A 25,262-nucleotide genomic window follows, 5' to 3' on the forward strand; every position below is an offset into this window, starting at 1 on the left:
CAAACTCCTCAAGATGGGTGGTGACCATGGTGGCCATTTAGAAGTCGGCCATCTTGGATACAACTTTTGTTTTTTCAATAGGAAGAGGGCCATGTGACACATCTATCTGTTAAAATCACCAACCATTCCCATGTTATTACGGTGTATTCATATAAATGGCCCACCCTGTTAGTTCTTTTTTAATGAAAAGAAAAACTTTACAAATTAAAGTGCAGTGGCAGTTAAACTGCAAGTCTATACATGAAAATGGATAATGGTCACCAAACCAATCAACCAAACTGTCAGGTATCACAGTATTTTCAATACAAAACCATATCATTCTTTTACATGAGAGTGTATTTTAAACTGTCAAATAAGAGAACAAGTACTGAGCTGAACTGTACGGCAGCTGCTATAAAGATGTTTTGTTTTGTTTTTTAAACTTGGCCCTGCCCTACTGTACCTCTAGATTAAAGTTCCTTTGTGTCCATCCTAGAGTTTTACTCTCTGAACTTACTGTTAATTTTGAGGAGCAGTTGATTTTCACAGTTAGTAGAGCTCATCCTTGATCGTTTTGCAGTGAACAGTAGTCCAGCACAGCTAAAGAGACGCTCACAGGCAGCTGAGGCAGGCAAGCCAGTGTTAAGTTTGAGAGAAAGTTTTTTGATGTGTGGAAATGAATTCAGCAGATCCATCTTGTCCGAGACACAGGCAAGGTACCCATCCAGCTCTCCTATACCTTGTGGCCTTTTGGACTTCATTGAAAAGAAGAAGTCTTCTTCATCTGATGAATGTTGCTTGACTTGCTCCACCCCAGCCTCTGCCATCTGGTCAAGGTGTTGTCTCACATAGATCAGACCTATTGAATGACAAATACACAACACATTAAATATTTCTGACATTTAATTTTGGATAAATGAGGCAACAAGAGTTTATTAAAGTGCATGAATTACAAAAACTACAGTTTGTGTAGAAAGGTGCATGTTATTGTACTTTATTTAATTAATAGTTCGTTTAGTTAATTAATTATTGAAATTCATAAGAAACGAACTGATTACGGCATGATATTAAATTATGAAATCAGACCTGCTTCTATGATATCAGGCCTCTCAGTCCAGGTGGTCTTGAACTTCAGAAGAAGGATTGCAGCAGCAATCAGTTCAGGGTCTTCCATCATCCCACCAAAGTGCTTTTTGACCCCATCCTGAATGGCTCTGATGAGTGGGAGACACATTTTAGTGGAGGTCTCCAGTCTGCTGAGTTTAACTTTTAGCTGGAAGATCACAGGAAGGAGCCACCCCATGTGCGTATTCGTCTCTGACTGAAGGAGTCTGACTCAGTCAGGAAAGCAATTTCAGCTGGACTCAGCCTGTATAAAGCAAAACGATTTTTAGTAAATTACCTTCAGGCATAGATGTGGAATGTAGAGCCAAGTATTGTCATGCATTTTAAAAATTCAAAAAAAGGTTTGAAAAACAAATAAGTGAGCTAGCTCCAGCATTGTTTTCCACCTGTGTCATTTATGTCATACTTTAGAAATAAGAAATAATACTCACATTTTCACTTTGAATTCTTCACAGACATTCCTGATAGCATCCTCCCCCTTCTCTTGTATGAGCCGTATGATTCTCTCCAGAGCTATGTATGTTGAGTTCCACCGAGTTTGATTTGGCTGGATGAGCTGGAACTTGCATTCACTTTCTACAATTTCTGCTGCCATGTAGGACCGACCTGACTTATTCCTGATTGTTTGGCATTTCCCAAAGGCTGCTCGTGATAGCCGTTTGTATGCATCATTCATCTCTTCTGCCTTGGCAGCATCTGTTGTGACGACTGATTGTCCAAGGTCTCAGAGCTTCCGGTATGATGGTGCCTGTGTTTGGCTTTGCCGCTGCCGGGTGCAGTTTGTCACGCTCTTTCGTCGTGCTGTTTTTCTCTGCTCTGCTGTTTTCTATTTGTATCAATGATGTACTGGCTGCCTTGGTTTATGATCGTTTGACGCTGTTATCCATCCGATCTTCAATGATGGCTCAAGATGTCTCATCCTCCTCCTCCTTTGGCACTTTCCATCCTCCGCCAGTGGCTGGATCCTCGGCCAGCATCCTCAGCGTTCCCCGCAGACCACGGAGAAGGAGAGGAAGAAGAGCAGGTATCCAGGTGAAGCTTAGGCTTTTCTGGCGGCGGGGTCTGACTGGAAAGCGATGTCGAGCGTGCTTTGTTACCTATGCTCAGAACAGCTCCATGGAGAGGAATTTGTTTTCCACGTCCCTGCTTGGATATGCAGGGCCCGGCTCTCCGAGACCGTGCTGCCTCAGAAGGGTTCATCCAGACTCTCCTGCTGACTGGCTTTTCATCCCCTCGGTGAGTGGAATCTACGAGCGTGAAGGCTCAAACCCCGAGTATTTACGTCCTTTAACTCGAGCCTCTGCCAAAAATGATGCTTCCACCCCGCTGAACATGGTGCTTTTTAATGCCCGATCATTGACTAATAAATCGTTTGTTCTTAACAATTTTATATCTTCTAAAAAACTGGACTTCTTATTTCTGACCGAGACCTGGCAGCGGGACTTGGACTATTTGTCTCTCATTAGAATGTGCCCGAACGGCTATTCCGTCATCAGCCAGCCTCGGGGATCTGGTCGTGGAGGAGGTCTTGTGGTGGCATTTCAGGGCCGTTTCAACTGCCGCTCAGTGAAAGTTGGACACTTTCTTTCCTTTGAATTACAGCTTATTAAAATCGGAAGTAAGGATTCTTTTTATTGTGCTGTGGTGTATCGTCCATCCGGCCCAAATAGCTTGTTTTTATCGAAGTTTATCGACTTCCTGTCCTCTACTATGAGGTTGCCCAGACTGCTTCTAGTTGGGGATTTTAACATACATGTTGATGACTCCGACCTCTTTGCCAGAGGTTTTATCAAAATTATGGATTCTTTTCATTTTACCCAGCATGTGTCAGGCCCCACACATAACAAAGAACACATGCTGGACCTTGTTTTTACTTTGGGTTTGAATATTGATTCTATTTGTTCTGAGGACATTTTTATCTCTGATCATCACTGTATTCTTTTTAACATGTCTTTTCATGAGCCTTTGTCTCCTGTTCACCGCACAATTATCTCGCGCATCATAAATTCCTCCACAGCGGAGAATTTCTCGGATGCTTTTAATTTAACACTATCTCCCGCAAAACGGCGTTGATTTCTTAACAGATCTATTTAATAACCATTGTTTTTCTGAGACCCGTTTCTGTTTCCAAGTCCTTACCCTGGCTAAATGACAACATTCCGCTTCATAAAACGTATTGTCGTAAAGCTGAGCGGTTATGGAGGAAAACCACTTTAAATGTTCATCTCCTTTATTTAAAGGATCTTTTAGCCTCCTTTAACAATGCAATTAGAGATGCGAGGGCTGCTTATTTTTCTCATCTGGTTGCAAAGAGCAGAGGTAATCCTAAGGTATTATTTGACACTATTACTGATATTATTACTCCTGCTCCACCTGCTGCCATTATTTCTTCTAATGAAGACTGCGAAACATTTCTTTCTTTCTTTCTAGAAAAAATTAGTAATGTAAGGAAAAAATTATTCCCATCAGCATCTGCATTGTCAGTTCCTACGCCAGCTCGGCCTGTCGTTTTAGAAAGCTTTTTACCCGTCTCACTATCAGAGCTGGAAAAAATAGTTAATGCAACAAAAGCATCCTCCTGTTCACTCGACATTTTACCCGCATCGTTATTCAAAAATGTCTTCCACTCTATTGGTCCCTGTGTGCTCACCATAGATAACTCCTCACTGGGATCTGGTAAAGTCCCTGCTTATTTTAAAACTGCTGTTATACACCCCCTGTTAAAAAAGCCTATGCTGGACCCATCTCTCACTAGCAATTACAGACCAATCTCAAAAATACCATTAATTGCTAAGATATTAGAGAAGGTTGTGGCTAAGCAGCTTACAGCAGTTTTAGACAAACATAATATCTTTGACAACTTTCAGTCTGGCTTTCGTAGAGCTCATTCTACTGAAACAGCCCTTCTTAGAGTTTCCAATGACATTCTGATGCAAAACGATGCAGGAAAGTGTTCTGTACTCCTAATGTTGGACCTCACGTCAGCCTTTGACACTGTTGACCATTACATTTTGCTTGAAAGGCTGAAATAGTGGGTTGGTGTATCTGCGTCTGCCTTAGAGTGGTTCTCCTCGTATCTCTATGAACAATACTTTTCTGTGGCAGTCTCTAAGTACAGGTCATCTTCCACGTCCCTGTCCTATGGTGTGCCACAAGGTTCTGTGCTGGGGCCCTTATTGTTTTTAATATATCTACTTCCTCTCCAGCATATTTTGAGCCCCTTTGAGGACATTCGCTACCACTGCTACGCAGACGGCATCCAGCTATATATATATCTTTTAAACCTGAAGATGTTTCTAAGCTGCAGATTCTAAATGTGTGCTTAGAAACCATCAAAGGTTGGATGGCTGACAACTTCCTCCAACTTAATGAAGAAAAGACTGAAGTCCTTGTATGTGCTCCAGACAGACATGTACCTAACATAATGAATGCTCTTGGTCCTCTTTCAACATTTGTGAAATCCTCTATCACAAACCCTGGAGATAACCTTTGATTCTGCTCTTACCCTCGATGTCCATGTCAAATCTCTGGTTCGGTCATGCTTCTATCATTTAAGAAACATTTCTAAATTGACCCCTATAATATCTCATACTGAACTGGAGATTGTTATTCATGCATTCATTTCATCACGATTGGACTACTGTAATTCACTGTTTACATGTCTAAACAAAAACTCCCTGGAGCGTCTGCAGATTGTCCAAAATGCTGCAGCAAGGCTTCTGACAAAAACATCGAAATACTCTCATGTAACACCATTGCTTATACAGCTGCACTGGCTCCCCGTTGAATTCAGAGTCCATTTTATGATTCTGGTTCTGACATTTAAAGCTCTTCAAGAACAAGCACCAGCGTACATCATTGAACTTTTACAGCCCTATGCCCCTAGTAGGTCCCTGAGGTCTTGTGATCAGGGCCTACTTGTTATTCAGTATACAAGACTGAAAACCAAGGGTGATAGAGCTTTTGCTACTGTGGCCGCCAGACTGTGGAATTCTCTTCCTCAGAACTTGAGATCTGCAGACTCAGTGATTACTTTTGAAAAACAGCTAAAAACACATCTTTTTAAAATTGCATTTTGTTAACTTTTGACTGTTTTTGTTTTATACCTTGTAAAGCACTTTGTGATCTTTTATCTAGAAATGTGCTATATAAATAAAATTTTACTTACTTACTTACTTACTAAATTTAAAAGGTGGCATGTATACCTTTGATGTGGTGGAAGCTGGTACTCAAGACCGCCATCTTGCTACAGGATGGTGAATGTGTCCAGGTAGTCTGCTTTGGTCTCTTCAGAAGAGTCTTGATCTGACTCTGACTCCGCTTCCTCAGGCTGACTTTGTTCACCAAACACACTGAATACTTTAATAAAGTTCGAGCCACTGTCTGTTCTCGTTCTTACTACTTTTCCCCTTATTCTGTATTAACAATGAATGCCATCAAGGGCACCAGCTAGGACATCAAAGGTGTGGGACCCTTTCAACCTCTGGCAAGGAAGGCACCAGATCTCCTCTCCAAGGTTTCCTCATCTATCCAATGAGCGGTGACTCCTATGAAACTTTGCTGGTGTGCTGTCCAACAATCTGTAGTGGTGGCAACATGGCTTACTTTACTGAGGTGCAACATCAAAGTTTTTTTCATCTGATTGGCAGCTCCCTCTATTGTGGTCCTGAGAGTGGGTCTGGAAATGACTTTGCATTGAGGATTCAGTGCCAACAAAAGTTCTTTAAAAGAAGGTTGTTCAACCACAGTAAATGGATGAAGACCTTCACAAATGAAATTAATCATGAGCTTGTCAACCTTTGCCTGTGATACTCGTCTGTTTGCACCCAATGCCATCACATCACTGATTTTTGCGTGCTTTCTTGGGGGTTCTGGTTGCTCCAGGGCTCGCTTCCGCGTCGCTATAAAGTCACTGAAGGCCTTCAGCTTGGATGGATGTTTTCTCTGTTAACAAATTTTTAAACAATCAGCATATAAATCAATTTTGTTTTCATTAAACACACCAAATTTTACATAAAATATTTTCCCCGATAAGTCCCTAATAAGACATCAATGCATTACATAGCTACCGCTGGTAAATTATACCATTATACCTCGTGTTTTTTTTATTTTATTTGACAGTAACAGAGGTTGCAAGTGTTAATTAACAAGTAACAGAAGTCAGCTGTCTTTGACTAATCTAAGGCAAGTGAGCGCTCTGTTATTCTTTTGCCTGCAGTGTGAACAGTGAACATATGTGGGTTAAGTAAGAAAGTAGCCACTTCTGTCTTTAATTTAACTATTTTTTAAAATAAGTTATTATTATTAACAAACAGGGAAAACGTAAGTAAACACGTTTTCTTTTGGCAATTTTCCAACCCAGTAAAAAAAAAGTAAGTTGCGTGGACAACAACGTGCTCGATCACAGTAAGTTGCTAGTACCAACCAACGTTAGCTGTGTTCTTCACAGATGTCTCGACTTAATGTGATTCATTTGAGCACAGCCTTTTTCCTACCATAACAGTACAAGTTTTATTTAACTTACCTCTACATGCTTGCGCAGGTTTGATGTGGAATTTTTAAAAGCTGCTAACTCGGTCTCTCTGGGCAAACACAGCTTACACTGCATGATAAAGCTGTTGCCTTTCTTGGACTTGAAGCCGAAATGGTCCCTTAAATACGGCCAGGGGTTTACATCGGTTTCTTCGAGTTCAGGGTCAGCAGAATTCGATGGGGTTTCTTTTATCACTGGATCCGTAACACTGATGTCAGACTCCATCTTTAATAGGCACTAGGCATGTGCCTTTATTTCCAATGACTTCTAACTGTACACAACCCATGATGGTGCCAGACATGACTGCAAATCCCACATCTGACAGTCTCATATTTGGCAGCATCACAGGTATGTGTTTATCACTATAGATAATATATACATAGACAGTGGGGATTTTTAAGTGCTGGATGGTGATCCACATTCAGTCTCATGTCTTTTCCTTACACTTAGCCATTAGCTTGCAGTTTATACCAAGAGTAGAATTAACAACCCTTTTTTTCTGAAACTTCTTTATGCCAGCTCTTTGAACTGTTTGCTTGTATAACTTCATCAATTTGAACTCTTCATGTTTAGAAACACCTTCATAAAATCTGATCATCACCATATCAGTCATTTTGCTAAAAGGCAAGAGTACAGAGGGTAAAAAAGCTTTTTTGTAATTTCTTTGAGTAGTACTTCTCCAGGCTTTTTGAAGGACATTCAAAGCTCTTCTTTGAATGTTGTCTACTTTTTGATCCATTCTCTGTCAGGATGATCCCACAATGCTTCAATAATGTTGACATCCAGCTCTGTAGAGCCGATAGTGTTCCATTGTGTGTTTTTTCTCTCCAGGTATGTCTTTATTCAGTTGCCAGTATTTTTGAGTTAACTGTCATCTGGAAAAATTGAATGATGGATCAAAATCTGACGGTGCTTTTCTTTGTACATAATTCCATCAATGTTGACACCATTGGCTGAAATGCCAACACAAACCATCACAGACGTGAGATGACCCACTACAGCTCACCTTTCTTTCAGCGAGTCTGTGTAACCCTTCTGCAGCATTGGAAATGAGTTGTGGCTTTTTTCCAATCAACAACACTGGTAATATCTGAGTATAGTGTGCTTTACAAAAACCTTCATTCAGTTCAATTCAGTAAATGACAACAACAGTCGCCTCAAGGAGCTTTATATTGTAAGGCAGACCCTATAATAATATTTTACTTGTTTCCCTGAGACATCATTCTGGATTTTGGTTATTCCTTGACCTATTTTGTTGTACTGAGCAGCACCATCTCCATAATAACTGACTCACACCACTGACAGTCCTGACCACGCATGCCATGATTGGTTAAAGTTCTCTTTAATTTAAAATAAGCATTTTTCTAATTGGCATTTGTGTGCATCTCCCGTTTGTGATGGCTGGTTTGTGAAAAGTACACGTGCTGTATCTGTCCTTTTGTGCTTCTTTTTATTAATAAGATGGAAAGCATTTCTCATGACATCAGTGGCAGTGTAACATATATTAGCTAAATAAAAAATGAGCGCTGTGTATAGCAGAAAGCTGTTTCACAACTGAATACCCAGTATTCAGGTAGCATGGTGAAACTAAACTTTTACATGATAACTTTGTCTTGCTTGATGCAGACACAAAGATATTTACATAGCTGTTCTATGCAAATGCATGCACACATACATACAAGTATGGACACGCACTCACCTCATTTCCCTTTCCTTCTCACTTGACCTAAAGGTCAGTTAAAGGCCAACTAATTGAGCCGAGGAAGAATGCATCATTAATTATGAATACAGTGTCAACATATAGAGCTAGAAGATGAGGACAGCAGAGGAGAAAGTGTGGAGTAGAGCGACTCTATATGTTGGGTTGCCTTCTTTCTCTCTTCCCACCTGCTAAATGTCATTGCTTTCCTTGTCATACCTCAGGTCACGGTGTGCTCGCCTCCTGCTGCGTCTACACACACAGACACACACAGACACACACTCATTGCACAGACAGGCTTCTCATTGCTGGCAACAGTATGAATGTGATTCTAAGATACACTGAAATATGAATGCAGTGCTCTTATGTTGAGATCTGATTGGATTAGTTGTTCTAACTCTCTATACTTTGAACTCAGCCCTGACACATGTTTGTGTCAGGAGCACTAAGCAATTACGATTCAGCAGATGTTACATTTGCTCATTTAAATCTTTATTGATTAAATGTTTATCAGATTTTGGATCCATTTGCATCTAATTCCCACTTTTGGTAACAAAACCCTGTAACTCAATCAGCAGCAGTAATTGTCCTATTTGCATGTACTGCAGTCCTGCTGCTGGTTGTTGGTGGTGTTGCATCGCAAGTGAGCTGCTGGAAGGCAGATAAATGCAGGATGAGCTGACTGGGATAAATACAGAGTAGAGTAAATGGGGCTGAAGGATTTGAAGGACAATAATTGCAATTTGTTTCACCAATACTGTGATTATATTTTATAAATTAACACTGAAGAACACTTGTGACAAACTAAATAGACTTTCTATAGAAAAATTGTACACGTTTACTTCACATTTATTAAGCAAGAACCTAAGACTGTGACTGGTGTTCAAAAGATTACAATTTTAGGTACTGTGGGAAAAAGCGAAGGAAATGAGCTTCCACTCAAGGGTGCTGGAGCTCTAGAGGGGGTGAGGGGCTCGCTCATATGGGATGGACTCAGAGTAGAGCTTTTACCACTTCTCATCAAAAAGGAGCCAATTGGGGTGGTTTGGGCATTTGACCAGGATGCTTCCCAGACACCTCCTGTGTAAGGTGTTTTTTTGCTTCCACCTGGGAAGAGATAATGGATTATGTCTCTCCAACGCCTTAGTGTCCTCCTTGAGAGCTAGATTAATAAGCCCCCAGAACTCATACAAATGATTTAGCATTTCTCTAAACCAAACTGTGGTTGCTGGATGATCAGACATGCTGTCATAGCCCAAAATAGTGTTTAAGTCACTCTTTTACTCTCTCTGTTTTGGTGCTTTCATGTGCTTTTATTTTTGCTTCTAAGCATTATAAGTGGTCTGTTTGTTTAATAATATATATGGTTATGTCTTTGTTTTATTATTCATAGACTTCTCGCTCTTTTCTATGCATAGATGCTTTTGTGCCTTTGGTTTTCTTATAGTATTCATGAATGCCTTCAAACTGTCAGGAATTGCAGGGAATATGTCTGCGTGGCTGAATTGGGCACATTTATACGATTGACCCAAGTACTGTTGTTAATTATTGTGCATTTTCTATTAAAAACAGGCAAAACAAAACAAAAATTGATTGTTTTTAGTTTAGTCAGATTGGAGTAGGAAAATTTCCATGATCACTTGACTGTGATGGGATCGAGAATAAAAAATAAACTCTTTCATTTTACTTCTTACTTTAATAATAACAGAAAGATTAAAACCTTTCACCAGAGGCACGCTTTAGCCAGGTCTTACCAACTTGACATGGGTAGCATATAATTACTATACTACCATTACTCCAGCTGTTTGTTAATAGTTGTTATTCTCTATTTTGTCTATTTGTACATACTGTATGCTGTTTACACCAGCACAAACAGGGCTTTAAATACATTCTGCCATGCAGTACTTTGATAATTTTCCCTCTCACATTGGTCTCACTGAATTATATTGTAATTATAAGCTTGTCATCATATTAGCTTTTAATTTATACCACCAAGTGCATGTCTAATCCTGCACTGTCTTTTCTTCCAGGTTGGGCCTCTCCAAAGCTACCAGGAAGCTTCTCAGCACACACTTTGTGTCTGATGACAAGTCTCAGCGCTCGACACCAGGATTTGGAATTTTTGTTTAACCAAAAGAAAACATTCTTTCTTGAAATGTGACAAAGTCTTGCAGTTGTTACAGTCCTGTAGAGTTTAAAGACTCTGGTTCATGAGCAAGGATTTTTTTTCGCTGTGCGCTCTGTCACAAAGGTGCAAACAGAACTACAGAGCTACAGCTGAGGGGCACTGGTAGCCCTGAATAATTGCTCCTCGACTGAAGGCGCCAAAAAGGCTTTTTCTTGGATTGTCAGCATATTATTAAAGGTCACTATCCTTTCACCCCTCTTCCCCCTTGAGCCCCGTCTCGCTGCTTCATTTTTTCCCTCTCTTTTTTAAATTCCTCAGCCCTTGACTTTCAGATTATTGTGGGATTAAATATTTGGCCCTCAGAAACCCCTGTTCAAATGTCATTTCCCACCCAGGAGTATACTGAGACTGAAACTTTAACCAAAATAACACCCAGGAGGAAGCAGTGAAGGAGAAAAGAGGGCTGGAAGAGGAAGGAATAAAGGAGACTGAAGGGCAGATGGCTTCACTGCTCGAAAACACCAACAGCTGGATGAATAAAACATTTGAGTAGAGAGCAAGTCGTGACATCTGGCTGAGGAGTGAGTGACTCGCGTTGCTGCTTTCCTCCTTTCTCCTTGTTCACTTCACTCTTTTCACTGACCTACATCCTTGTCTTCTTCACCCCCTCCCATCCATCTTTCTTTTCTCTCATGTCATCCTCGCTCTCTCTGTGGACACAGGAGTTCAGGTGGTTACTCAGACAGACAGAAACAAGCTTGTGACTCTGCTTGTTTCTACTTCTTGCGTTCCACCTTTGCGTGCCCTCTCCTGCTTGCCCTCCTTGTCTCTCTCTCTACCTCCTCTACGGTGTGGTGTGTGTGTGTGATGGTGCGTCCCCTCCTCTCGGCCCTGGAGACATGCCTGTGCAGGAGATGGCGGTGAGTCCTGTCAAGTCTCTGTACTGGGAGCAGTTCCCTTCCATGTCGCAGTGCCGCGTCTACTGCACGCCTGTTTACCACGAAGGCCTGGTCTATGTGCTCGGGGGCTGCAGTGAGACCGGCATGCCTCTGGACAGCGTTGAAGTCCTGGATGTAGAGAGCCAGACGTGGAGCCAACTGCCTCCACTGCCTACTGCGCGGGCGGGGGCCTCAGCTGTGGTGCTAGGGGGCCAGGTTATGGTGCTTGGGGGAATGAATCAGCAGCAGACCCCTCTGGCCTCTGTGGAAATGTACCACCCCGATGAGGGCAAATGGGAGACAAAGGCGAGTCTGGGTCAGCCATCCATGGGAGTCACCACAGTGGAGAAAGGTAAGAAAGCGTAATCCACCTGCGCTGCTCTGCTTTGTGATATTGTTGTCACACTGTCACAGTTTTCTCACTTTGAAACTTAAATCTGTTGATCTCAAAGAGCAGTGTCCAATCATGGCTTAGTATTTGTAACCAGTTTAGTTAAAGATGTACTTGTTATTGGTTTACTGCAGCTTTGATGAGGTTACAGGTAAATATTTGTAGGATGGGCAATCCTTTTAATTTTACATTTTCAAGTTTTACCTCTTTCCATATACTACTTCCATTCATCCATTGACTGGATTGTTTCATGTGTATGATCACTGATGTGCCATCTAGTAAGTATGTCCCAGAAAGCATAAAGGTGACAGGCAGCCAGTCTGTTAATTTCAATGTATTTTTCTCTTTTTTTGCCACATGTTAGCTATGTTAGCTTTCCTGTTTGCTAGCAGGAAAGAGGTGTTCTATGTATGTTGGTCAGTGTTTTTGATTTATCCACCAAATGGGGTTTAGTGAGCTGATACACATGAAAAGCTTAAAGATGACACATTGCATGTGGGTTTGGGTGGCTGTATCTCAGGTTTTAGGTCATCTACTAATCAGAAGGTTGGTGGTTTGATTCCTTGTTACTTTCGTCTGCATGGTGGTGTACTTTTGGGCAAAGTACTGAACCACAAGTTGCCCTCTGATGCATCTATCAGATGGTGAATTTTAGATGGAAAGCATATAGGTTTAGAAACAAGTGCTTGTGTGATGAGGCATGTTTTGTAAAGCACCATATAAAAACCAGTCCACTTCTCCTTGGCTCTTCTCTCTTGTGTTATTATGTGTGATGTAATACTTCCTGGGGCGCTTGATTTATTGGCTTTTAGTTAGATTTATTGCCATCAACAAAATAACTACTCTTTCACTTCACTTGTTGCTGGTCAATTCCGTTTCCCACGCACGTTGCCTTTGTGTGAGGAGCTGCACTCACAGTGAGAGCAGGGAGAGGAGAAACTAGCATGAGCAGAAATAACAGCAGCACACAGTAAAGACTCCCACACTTAGCTGAAATGAGAAAAATGCAACAAAAGGCAAGTGATGACATTAATTTTTATTTTTCATTTACTCTCATTGTTTTTTACAATGCTGATCTGCTGATACAATGCTTTGTATCAGCAGATACACAAAGCCAAGTTAGTCAGCATTTCACCAGAGCTGAAAAAAGCTAGATCATAGAGATAGTGTGTCCAGTCTTTGTTTGACAGGTTTACCTAATTGCAGAGCATTCCTCTGCTTGTGTTTGATTTTGCATGCCCTCCCTCAGTGACTCCAAAAAATCTTTACATAGGCTCATTAAAAACTGATGAAGAAGAGTATGCAGCTGCTTTGACGTATTTGTAAGGCTTTAAAACAGTCACAGCAGAAACAAACTCAATTCTCCGAGGTGTCGAAGTTAACTAATTAGCATCACATTTTGGTAGAAGCTTTTCAGATGCTAAAGTGTCTCCTGAGTGGGAGGTTTTTCTCTTGTGATTAAAGCTGAGTGGTGCTCAGATCGATTGCTGCTCGCACAAGTCGTGATGTTGGTGCTTAGCTTTGGTTTAGGTTCTGTAAATACTGCACGTGGCCAGGCCCAAAGTTCTGATTATGTAAATGGTCAGTAGATTAGTTGTGGGTGTCTGCGCTCATGTCTACTGTGTGCATGCTTCCTCGTGTACGCAGAATGTCACCGAACGTAGCTCGTGCAGAGGCAATCATCACGCGGTCTGCCTCCACTGAATAAACATACTGGACTTCATGCTCATTCCCCAGGCGTGTGCTGGCTGTCAGTTTGTGTATGTTGGCAGGAGGAAGGGAGAGTCGTGAGAAAGCGAGGCTGAGGGAGAAAGAAGACAAGACAATGAACTGATCTCCTTTCCAATAAAGGGGAAAAGATGGAGTGCATATCTTTAGCCCAAAAGTCCAGAGAGATTTACATTTTTACAATACGGAGCAAAAAAACTGAGAACAGAAGGAGAATAAAAGAGACATCCACTTGTTGAAGTGCTTCTTCCTGCTGTTTCTTTTGTTTACATCTCAGGCTGCTTTCTGTTGAGCGCTGGCCTTATAAACTGAGGAATCAATATGACCTTTCAAGGTAATAGAGACAGAATAAGGGAATGTTTCTCTGATGTGCATGTATATATGCCTTATACTGTTTTAAATATGCAAGAGACAGAGCACAGGTGCTGCTGATGAGGAAACTGCAGATCGGTTTGATCCTTGTAGCTTGTTTTTGGAATGTGTTATCAAATGAATATTAAAACTTTACATGGTTTAGTATTATGGGTATATTATGATGAAACATTGTGCAGCTATGATGCAGTAATTTTGTGAAATGTGCAGAGAGATGTATTAGAAACACTGTCAAACATTCTGCTTTTGGATCAGTGATTCTTTTTATCTAAAGTGTTTGGAGGGAATTGGACTCTACTAAATTTCCTTGCTATTAACTGAATGGCAGAACTCTTGGGTGTAGGACTTAACACCGGTAATAATCTAGTTTTAATCTACACATATTTGGTGTGTGGGAGATTTCATGTTTTGAAGTTTTAGCATCTTTGAATAACTGCCTGATGTTACTTTTTTTCTAAACATACTCTAACACTAACAGTTCTGTCTTGCATGAAAACAATGAATATATCTACTTTATATCCATGTTTTCTATGTGCATCATCAACTATTGGTAATGACATTATGCTTTGTGCTAAGTTTAGCTGCAGTCATTTAAAATGTATAGAATCTAGAGCATATTTTACAACTTTTTTCCGGGGCGTCAAGTCAGCTAGGGGCACTTTTCAAATAACCCGACTGGCTAGAAATACAAAAGCTGCTTTTTAAATGAAGCACCAATTGTAATACATAATATAGGCTGAATTCCACACAAGCAAGAATAGATGCATCCAAAGTGGTGATCTGTGACTGAGTCTGATGGGAAAAGTGCTGTATAATGTACCATATATCATGTATCAGATATCAAAAGGGCTGCATTCATTAAAAGCAATATAGAAAAATGACTGTGTCTGTTAATAGATTTATCAGTAGCCATGTCAAAGCCCCATTACCAAGACACCAGAAGATCTGACTAAAATTACAGTAGTGTATACTGTGAAGTTAATGTGACGCCTAAATGAAGTTATTCTTGTGATAAGACAATGTTAATGTTGTTCTTTCAGTTTTAGTCCCAGTGGTTTTAAATGGTGTATGAGAAAAAAATATATAAAAATATATAAATATACTAGAGATGCACCGATTACAGTGTGAGCTAGTGATAGTGATTTTTTGTCAACTCCAGTTTTCTATCCAAGTACAACTAACAGCATATGAAAAGCAAAATCAACTTTTCTTCAACCCTCAATCTTTATTTTCATAATAATAATTAAAATAAATCAAACCTTATAAATTTCCCAAAATTGTTACTTATTTCAGTAAAACAACTGAAAATAAAGAGGTGCCAATAATTCATTGAAAAGGTTGCTGTGCATCCACCTTTGTGTGATAGATTTGATCTTACCAAACAAAAGCAAGTGGAACATATTTATATATAACAAAACAAATGTCAGGTATTTGAGATATTACACCATTTTCCAATACATTTATAAATTCAATAAATTTTTTCACCCATCTTATTAATTTTCCCCATAACTGCTTTGATCCTCTAGCTCTTATCAAGGCTGCTGGCTTGTGGCTGGCTCTCTGCTCTGGATACAGCTCTAGCTTTAGCCTCTTTGCGTTAGTGCAATGTTTCAGATCTGTTAAAATTCAATATTTATGTTTACCCAGCCAGCAGCCAACTCAAGCAGGAACATGCTTTGAGTGCGGAAACCAGTTTAACCATTAGAGAAAAAGTGCCATTACAGAAAAGCTTAACATTAACAGCATGGATGCTCATGTTTCCAGGCTCGTAGTTTCCAGAGAAACTGCAGTGCAGTGTGGAAGGAAGTAGGAAGGAAAAAATACAAAGGAGTGCAACTTATAGTTTTCTATCATTTTTTTCATGCACTATTTCCAGTCTTCTATCATTATTATCGTTTTCCTTACCATCATGATAGCAGCGTAGTGTATTCATGTCTTTGTATTTGTTCCCAAACTCCTCTAAGACGACAGCTTCAATCTTGATGAACTTTACCAAGCGTGTCTGTGAAGGCTCTCAGTCATCCAGGTCATCATAGTCTAAGGAGCTTGGAAAGAAAAGCGTCTGGACTTCTTTAATTTTCTTGAAAATTACCAAGCGTACCAAGATTCGTAACATCTATATAGTGATTAATTAAATTATTTTCTTCAAATATAAAGTGACGTTTCTTTTTCTCTGTATTTGTATATAGAAACTGTGGGATTGAGGCCAGTTTATGAGCGTCCGCCCTTTTTACACACACAAAGTGAATGTTTGCATGTTCATGTGCATGTGACACATACGGTCATCAGAAGGTTTAACAACTGCCAAGTTTTCATTGCTATCTTTGCCATTAACTGAAGGAGAAAAATGAGCATGACTGGCAGGGAGAGGGGAATCTTTTGAAAGATTTGAATTTATATCCAAAGAACCAAAACCAAAATAAAAGTCCACAAGTAGTCACTGCAAACAGCGGGTGTCGTTTATTTTTACGAGGTAAAGTCTTACGCAGGGGCCATGCTAATCTTCTCTGTATCGTATCCAATTTAGCGTACGCGCTTGCCGAAGCAAGCACGCCTTTTCACTGTTTTCCATCTCAATTTCTATGCTCACAGTTACTGATATTCATGTGAGGGTCAAACTCTCTGATCTGTATCTTTGTGAAGGTTCTCAGTCATTCAGGCCATCGTAGTCTAAAGAGATTGGAAAGTGTCTGGACTTTAAGTTCCTTGCAGACGTTTGACCTCTCATCCGAGAAGCTTTTTCAGTTCTAAGAGCAACTGGTGGAGAGTCCCAGACTTTAAGCCTTATGGGAGTGTACCCCCTATTCATAAACTCATGGCACAACATAGAAGAGCCACCTCGACTGGACAAGACTCGGCTGTCCATCTGCACCTAAAGGACAAAGAGGATGCCAGTGTTCACATTTTGGACAGAGAAGACAGATGGTTTGAAAGAAGACTGTGAACAACCATCTTTGAACAGAGGCGGGGGCTTACGACACCAACTGCCTGCCATCTATAATCCAGTTTTGAGATCCCTTCCAAGACACCTAAATGCCCACTCACATCCTGGGCCTTTTGACCTCAGTAAATCACATGATAGGGTGGGGCTAGGTTTCACAGTGGGTTCACTCGAAACCTTGGCTGATTGTGACCTACACCCGTAATGACACCTTGGCTTGTGTGATTAGGTAGAGGATCAATAGGGGGTCCATGACCCTCTTGGACACTCCCATAGGGCTTAAAAATCTGGGACTCTCCACCATTTGCTCTTAGAACTGAAGAAGCTTCTCAGATGAAACATCTTCAAGGAACTTAAAGAAGTCCAGATGATTTTCTTTCTGACCTCTTTAGACTATCTCTGACCTGTAGCAAAATGTCAAAAGTAGTGCTCTTTCCTCTTTAATTGACTGTGTAAATGTGTAGTTTTAAACACTGTGCAAATCACGTTTACTATTAGTTCAGTAGTAATTAAGCTATTTAGGCTTATTATTTAGAGGCTGATCAACAGTTACAAAAACAGAAAGCATATGTAAAGGAATCAACGAATATAGCTGCCGATGAAATGGGCTGTAAACATGTAGGATGGGGCTGTTGACATTTCATCTTTTCCTGGAAGTTGCTTTTTGTTGTTGTCTTCTCAACTCTAACTGTAGTCTGATGCAGGCCTGGCAAAAACCATAGGGTGGGTTTTTACTAGTAGAAAAAGGGATAATAAATAGCACCACAGGTAAATCTTGACACTGAAAAAGCTTAAGACTAAGTTGGTGTGTGTATTAGGATAATGATTTGCTCCAAGTGAGGTCACAGATTAGTGTTATTACTTTGGTTGTTGGAAACACGAAAGGAGATGAGCAGACCATCCAACAACAGGCAGAGGAAGACAGAGGACTAAATAAGCCAAGGATAACGAGGGGATGGGAAACAGGAGGGAAACACAGCTGGAACTAATAAGACACAATTTGAACACTTTGAAGGGACTATCAAAATAAAACATGAAACAGGAGACAAACTCTAAGACGTGGACTTGACACAGGGACCGGGGAAGAAACCGACATGGGAACAAACAGAAAGGAACGAGAAAACAGACACACAAAACGAACATGAAGACAAGGGAGACATGAAATGTGGAATAGAGAAGAGGCACAGTAACAAAACTTAAAGATTAGAAACTACAAAATATAAGCAGATAGTAACTAGGAAAACTTGAAATACAAATGACTACACCATGAAAAAAATCAAAGAATATTCATAAACCAGAAACGCATAAGTGCTGCATCCCCAGACCCAGGACCATGACGGAGTCATTGCTTTTGTTACCTGTTGGATATGAGGTTCTGGCTGCTGGGGTGGAGTCCACATGCATTCACCCATAATGTCATTCTGGGTTTTTGGCTAGTTTCACATTAGCATGCTGTCTGTGCAGATGTGTAGCAGCAAATTGCAGTTGTCTCAGTTGCATTTCACCATCACTCTCGTCTTTTTGTGAAATGAAAATAAAAGCAATGTCTAATGTTGGTTTTGATTCATTTTTGATTCATTGCTCAGCTGTAGCTGTTGGCCATTTGTAACACAAATGGCCAACACTGAATACAAATGCTGTGTCTATGTGCATACTCCTGCATGTGTAGCACCCTGGCTGCTGTATTCTGGTTGGTACTGTGATATACTCTAAACTATGCAGTTCCCTGTACGAATTCTTAAAGTGCTACTGATACCATAACAGGCAGAATTCACATTTTGAGGCAAACTTTTGTTGTGAAACTGTTGTAGGATCTTTCTTTCAGGGATGCAGAATTTAAATGAGATATGAGGTGAGCCTGATGGAAGTCTAGAGTGATGAGAGGCAGTGGTCTTTAAATTTTCTTACTTCATTTAAATAATAACCGTAAGGCGATGAAGGTTAGTATCCAAGCTACAATGTTCTGGCTACAGCTGGGAAGTAGCACCAAGGGACACACGTTTACCTCCTCACACAGCCATGAATGCAGTAAGAATCTAGTCTCACAGTGAAATGTGTAAAAGCTACTTTGTCAAAAACATGTATTAACCTCACTGAAGGCTCTAAAATTCTAAAAAGCCTTTTTTGTTCTTTTCTGTAGACCTTTATTGACGGCGTCATATAAATAGATTTTTGCCATTATTTTTGCACTTTGTTCAGTGTTAGATTTAGTTTGTTCATTTGCTATGTTAGGCTTTCATATGTTTTCTGTTACTTTTGTTGCAAATGCTTCTTTGGTTAGATTTGGGAAAATGTAAGAAATTTGTGTGATATTTGGGAAATTTTTCACATCAGAGTTTGGGTTAAATAATCCCTTTCACAGCATTAACTCATATCAAGGCTCTGTTTTTCTTTTTACTGTTTGCAGGACAGGGCGATAGAGGGTGTGGAGCTTTCATGTTCACCTTATGGGTTTTCTCAGGGTACTCCTGCTGTCCAAAGACATGCATGTTAGGTTGATCGGTGATTCTAAATTGATGTGAGCATGAATGGTTGTCTGTCTGTCTGTGTTAGTGTTATGGACCACATCCTCGGAGTGGTTCTGGCTCAGGAGGTAAAGGAGGGTGCCTGTCAATCGAGAGGTTGCTGGTTCTATCCCTGCGGTCTGCATGCCAAAGTATTCTTGGGTAAGATACTGAACCCTAAGTTACTCCTGGTGTGTTCATTGGAGAGTGAATGTTAGATAGATCAAATTTATGCGTAGAATATGGGTGTAGTATAGAGTGCTCATGTACAACACAAGTACAACACATTCTGATGTGAAATTAGACCAGAAATGATAAATTTATATCTTACAAATTCTGTTGAACTTATTTTTCTGATATATTTTAAATAAAGCATAGATAATATGGTATAAATTGTGAATTTCATCCGAAAGAACAAATCCATCTGAAATTTCTCATAAAACACAGCTATTTATTACATTCCAGAGAGTTCAGTATCATTTCTGGTTCAACGCTGCTCAGTACAAAAGCAGCAGCAGCAGATTGTTTATTGATAGACTAACAGTGCATGCAAAAGGCCGCACACAGCATTCTTTTATATGAGCAGCACTGCTGCTGCTGACACTTTTCAGCTTTTACTTGTGTTTTGGCATGTTTATCATTGTGGGAGAGATCATGAAACATGAAACAGGAGCACTAGAAAGATGGAGATTAACTCTAACCAAAACGCATCACATCTACATGGCATGAACGTTCCAGCACTGATCCAGCAGAACTCCCACACTCCAAGTGCCTACAGTGTTTACCTCCTCCTACTGGTCCTGTCAAGCTGTCAGAGCTAATATGATTGCATGAATGTGTGCATGAAGACACAGATTCAGGGCGTACTGTTTACTATGCCGTGATCTTGGAATTATTCTACTGTCTGAGATTATCTGCTCTCTGACTCAGCAGAAAGACCAGTTTAAGTTCTCATTAAAGAGTTTTAAGGTTAGATATGTCACTCTTTGATCTTAAAGGCATTTTGCATGTGACAATACGAATCTTTTAAAAATGTATTTATTGTAGAAATAAGTGTTTAAGAGAGGCACGTCAAGAGTTTGAAAATGTTGTATATATACATTTATTATAGAAGTTGACTTAATATCAAGAGAAACAGATGAACACACATTACAGCAGGAATGGTAGATAACAACAAGCAGCTAGGCTGTCCTTCAGGCCCATTGTGGAGCCAAAATACAAAGTGCCATGAGCAGAGAGTCAGCTCATTGTACTTCTAAATGCTCCACTGAGACTAGTCTTTTATTTAGCGGGGCTAAATAGAGGGGCTAACACAAAAAAACATTTCATCCCCAAGGCTGGCTGCTTAAAGGGGTTGTGTTGTCCTTGTAAAGAGATAATGAAATGTTGATTGCTAATATTCCTGGATGACCCAGCTAAGACTAATTTGTCTTTTGGAAACAATTTACCTGAAACATTTAAATGCTTGTCAAGCCTGTGGCCTGGTCACAACAGCAGGTGTTAAACAGCCGAGTTTACATGTGAGGAAGGGTTTAGCTTATTTACTTGTATTAGTCAGATACACATTACATGAAGCTATAAATTGATTGGTGTGGCGTAGAGTGAAATAAGTGTCTGATCCCTTACAACCCAGCCAGAATTCTGGCTCCAACAGATTGGCTGTGCGTCCATCACTGCATGTAGCAAGGCAGAAAACACCAGTAATGATGAGGAGGTACTAAACTGGCCTTTCTTGGCTGGACTGGAGTTCACATTCAGTGTAGATCATGAAGTATTGCTGGATTGATAAATACGACTGTGATCTTTTCTTGGACTTGGACAGCCTCTGAAAGAGAGTGAGAGAGACCAACAAGCAGTTCAGTGAGTGTTGAACATGTGTTGGGAAGTGGTTCAAGGCAACTTCCAGATACTCTCAGCTGATGCCTTCTGATGTTCGGGCTGTGTGTGTGTGTGTGTGTCTTTCAGATGGTGGTCTGATGATTGATATGTCTTGGACTGCTGCACAGCCCCACATCCTTTCCTCCCTTTACAAATCTTTTTGTGTCCTTTCCTAATTTCATTTCCGCTTCTTTCTCCTTTTCATGCCCTCTCTTTTTTTGGCCTCCTCTCTTCTCCTTTCCTCTCCCTTCTGCTTGAATTTGGTCCTCTCCTCCTTTCATCTAATCCTCTATCCTCCTTTCTGGACACATCCTTTCATGTGCTTTTCTGTCTTTTGATGTCCTTTTGTATCCTCCACTGTCTTTTCATGTCCTCTCAGCACTTGTCCCCCCCCCCCATGTGTCGCCCCCTAGCTGTTTTCTACCTCTTGACTCACTCTGCGTTTCCGAGTCGACTGATCAGCCGAGCATTGCTGTTGCTAAGCAACAAGTGTGTGACTGCCGTGTTTGTTTTTAGACCAATCAAAGGGAGCAGGCAGATTATTTGTAAATGCCTGTTTGTGCCACAGACAGAGGGCATATGTGCATTTTCTGTGTTTCTAAGTTAGCAACAGATAGTGCATGCATTTCAGAGAAAGAGAGGGCGTGTTTGTCTGGGTGCTTCATTTCAGCACCCTTTGCTGCTTTCAATGAAGTGAACACTGCATGTCTGTGTGTGTTTTCCTTCCTTGAACCTACAGTCTTATCTTTCCTTCTTTTCATCCCTAATCCCAAAAATGAATGTAAGAGATTTCCCATACCCCAACTTTTGTTGGTTCTGAGCTCCCCTCCTTACGTTACTTTCCTGCAGCCCTTTATTGTTATTATTAAAATATCTCGCTTTCAGTCCTCTGTACAGCAGAGCTTCTTTTTTTTTTTTTTTTAATCGCAGCAGGAGCATGACTCAAAAGTGGCATACTCCAGTGATGAGTATAATTTCCCTCTTCTCCTCAGTCTGTGATTAATGACCGTTGCCCTCCTCTCAGTCAACATCCACTGCCTATCTGTCAGCGGGCCTGGAATCCGCCTGACTGAAAAATGACTGTTTCCGCAGGATTGTCAAGCTCCTGATTGATATAAAGTGTGTTTCTATAAGGAAGAAGATAAAGGCACGCTGTCACGGCTTCAAAGTGCTGTGTGAGAGCTGTCTTTGAGGAAAAAAGAGATGTGAAGTCAGTTAAAAACAAAATCCCAAGAAAGTCTCCTCTCTCTCTAGAGAAAAAATACTGCAATGTATGTAAATGGTTCTTATCCAAATTTGCCTGATTAATGCACCACAGAAGTCGCCTCCAATTCTTAGAATTGAATTAAATAAGTATGCCTTTTTCTTCCTTTATGCTCCAGACTTAGTTTTGCAAATTCCACAGCTTTTAGCTAAAGCTTGCTTTTGATGAATAACCTGTGATGTCCTGGATTTTGGGCTTGTAGAGCTTCCCAGTCTGCTTCATTTTACTACAAGCTGGGGTGCTTTGATATTGTGTATTATAAGTTGTGATCATATGCTTTTTCAGTCACATGGATGAATTGATAAGGTGATAAGGTGTAGGTTAGTGGACCTCTGTGTTGTGCCACATCTGATTCTTCTTATTATGAGTGTTTCACATGCTAATAGTTGTTCGTACGTACGTTTCTAAGCAACATCAAAGAGAAGATCAAAGCAAATATCTTGAGATATAGATGTACCCATTAAAACAACAAATTTCCCTGGAGGATGAGGGTAAAAGTCTGCCCATGGCTGAGAGAGAGCTTCCAGTTCATCACTGATGCACACTCAGTTTTGTCTCCACGTCTCTTTGTTAACACACTGAGGGAGTGCTAGAGGACACAGAAAGATTTCCTCAGCAGGTTCTGTGTAAGTTTAGCAAACTCGGGTAGTGGCTGTGCAAATTTGTCTAACAAGTTCTTAACAGTCTGTAATAACTGAACACTGCCCATCAGCAGTATTGGATGCCGTGTGGTGAAGCTGGAACAGCTGTGTGGTGTAGCTGCAGGCTACGGATAGACCGCTGCTCGTGTGCACTGAGAGAATGAGAAGTGAGAGATTTTGCATGTCGTAATTAAGGAACAAGTTGATGTTTATCAAATCTACAGTGTTGTTAAATCATATCTTTCTTTAAAAGGTTTTTGAACTAGTGTGAAAAAAGGGGTTAATATAGAAAATAGGTAACTTAGGTGTGGAATAATTCAACAGCAGCTGTGTGGTAGTGAAGAAAATGGATGGATGCATTTGCAATATTTAAATGTCATAATGTTCATGATTTTCATCTCTGATTTGTCGATGCAGAATAAATTCCAGTGACTCGTCACAGCAGACCAGAAAACCTGGAGGTGATATGAGTTTGGGCAGGACCCTCATTGGATGGGGCTCTGAGTGACCAGGGGGGTGGCAGAGATGTGGAGGCGGGCGACTGAGTAAATGAGTCTGAAAATCAGAATGACAGAAGAGCATTGAGACTTAATGTATGTAGAATGGAGTCAAATTAACTTGCAGAAGGCGAGCAAGAAAATGATTGGATCAGAGTAATAATGTCAGTAATGATCTTGACAGCATGGGGAAATGGACATGATGTAAAGAATATACCAGTGGCTGAACACCCAGAAAGCAGGCAGATGAGAGATTGCAGATTACCGTATTGAATTTGTGCATAAGATCCATTTATCAAAAAAAAGTCAGGTTCTTATTCAGGGTTTTGAATCAAAATCAAAGAGCTACATTAATTCTTCTGGGATTTTTACCAAGACTATTGAATTAAATGCCTGTTATCTTTAAAATTGTATTCCAGTAGACCGTAATATGGACTGGCAGTCAGTGGAGTAAAAACCTAACACAGTTGTTCCCTCATTCTGAGAAGGGACAACCAAGAAAATGATTAAAATCTATCTGCAGTGACCAAATGGAGCCTGATCGAAGAAAATAAATTAAAGCAGTTTATTAAAATTGGAATCTAATTTGCTTTGATCATGCAACCTGTGATGGTAGCTGGTAAGCAACATCCATATTAATGAGTCAAAATTAATACGAAACCCACTGAGAGCCATTAAGATGAGGGACCATCGGGTTCTTTTTGGTTTTTATTTAATTATTCCTTATTGTGAAAAATGCGCTCATCACACTGCTTCCATGATCTGCTTGTCTGCTTATGTTAACAAGCTATTTGCATTCATACCTGATCAAACAACAAGCACACAGTCCCGACTTACCACTTCAGTTCTGGTTCACAAGGACAGCTTTGGTACTGATCAACCCCTAGAAAACTATCGCAGAGCCAAATCCATGGTAATCTTTATTTCTTACATCTTTAAGCCCCAAATTACTCTATGAAGGCTTTTAATTGGCACAGCAGGAAAAGTCAAGGATAATTAAACAGATGATCAAAGCTGTACATGTAGACAAAAGCTGGCATGTACAAGGGGTGATAAGCTCATGTTGGACAAGAAGTTGAAATTTTATTCATATGCCAGATTTATTATACACAGACTCTATAAATTTGGGAGTTTTCATAAAAAGAACATAACAAATTAGAAATATACATTGAGGCATGTTACGGCTCTTTGATCTGATTCCCTGAAGCTCTGCTGCTCATGACTAACCTGCAGGTCACAAAAACATACACAAATATACACACAGATGCACAGGAACCTTTCAGATTTTAGCTTTAAATGAGCAGGTGTGTAATGGCATGACTCTGAAGAGTTCAGAAAACAAAAAATTGCTGATGCCTGTTATGCTAAAAAGGGTTACAGAATTATCACTGGTCTAGAAACTACCGATCAACAATCAGACTGTGCACAATGGAGAAAATCTAAAACAGCATTGTAACGCTCCACAGGAGCCATCGATCAAAAAAAGATAACTCAACAAGCAAGTACTGTTAAAAAGCTCCTCTTTTAGTAGGGCTCTTCTACATGGATGGCACATCAATTGTTTGCTTTATTTTTATTAATATTTTATTTATGGAGTATATACTGTATCAGCTCAGGGACATAGCCCACAGTGAGCATCTAAAG

General features: G+C 40.3%; 1 protein-coding gene and 1 non-coding gene across 3 annotated transcripts in view; one reads left to right on the forward strand and one right to left on the reverse strand.

The window, feature by feature from the left end:
* LOC102289338 (kelch domain-containing protein 8B) overlaps positions 1–25,262 on the forward strand; it is a 231,930-nt gene that overhangs the window by 60,928 nt on the left and 145,740 nt on the right. Inside the window, exons 2-3 of one of the 2 annotated variants that reach the window (XM_005938079.2) lie at positions 10,367–11,045; positions 11,187–11,754. In XM_005938079.2, coding sequence (XP_005938141.1) covers positions 11,364–11,754 — 391 coding nt within the window. In that variant the 5' untranslated portion in view covers positions 10,367–11,045; positions 11,187–11,363. Of the gene's footprint in view, positions 1–10,366; positions 11,755–25,262 lie in introns of both variants that reach the window. The other variant, XM_014338677.2, reaches the window with a different exon arrangement.
* LOC121815588 lies at positions 16,338–16,443 on the reverse strand. Its single transcript, XR_006055205.1, has one exon. It is a non-coding gene; the product is annotated as a U6 spliceosomal RNA (small nuclear RNA).

This window comes from Haplochromis burtoni, unplaced genomic scaffold (assembly GCF_018398535.1).
Source record: "Haplochromis burtoni strain Fernald_Lab_line unplaced genomic scaffold, NCSU_Asbu1 Contig_246, whole genome shotgun sequence".
NCBI classification, from domain to species: Eukaryota; Metazoa; Chordata; class Actinopteri; order Cichliformes; family Cichlidae; genus Haplochromis; species Haplochromis burtoni.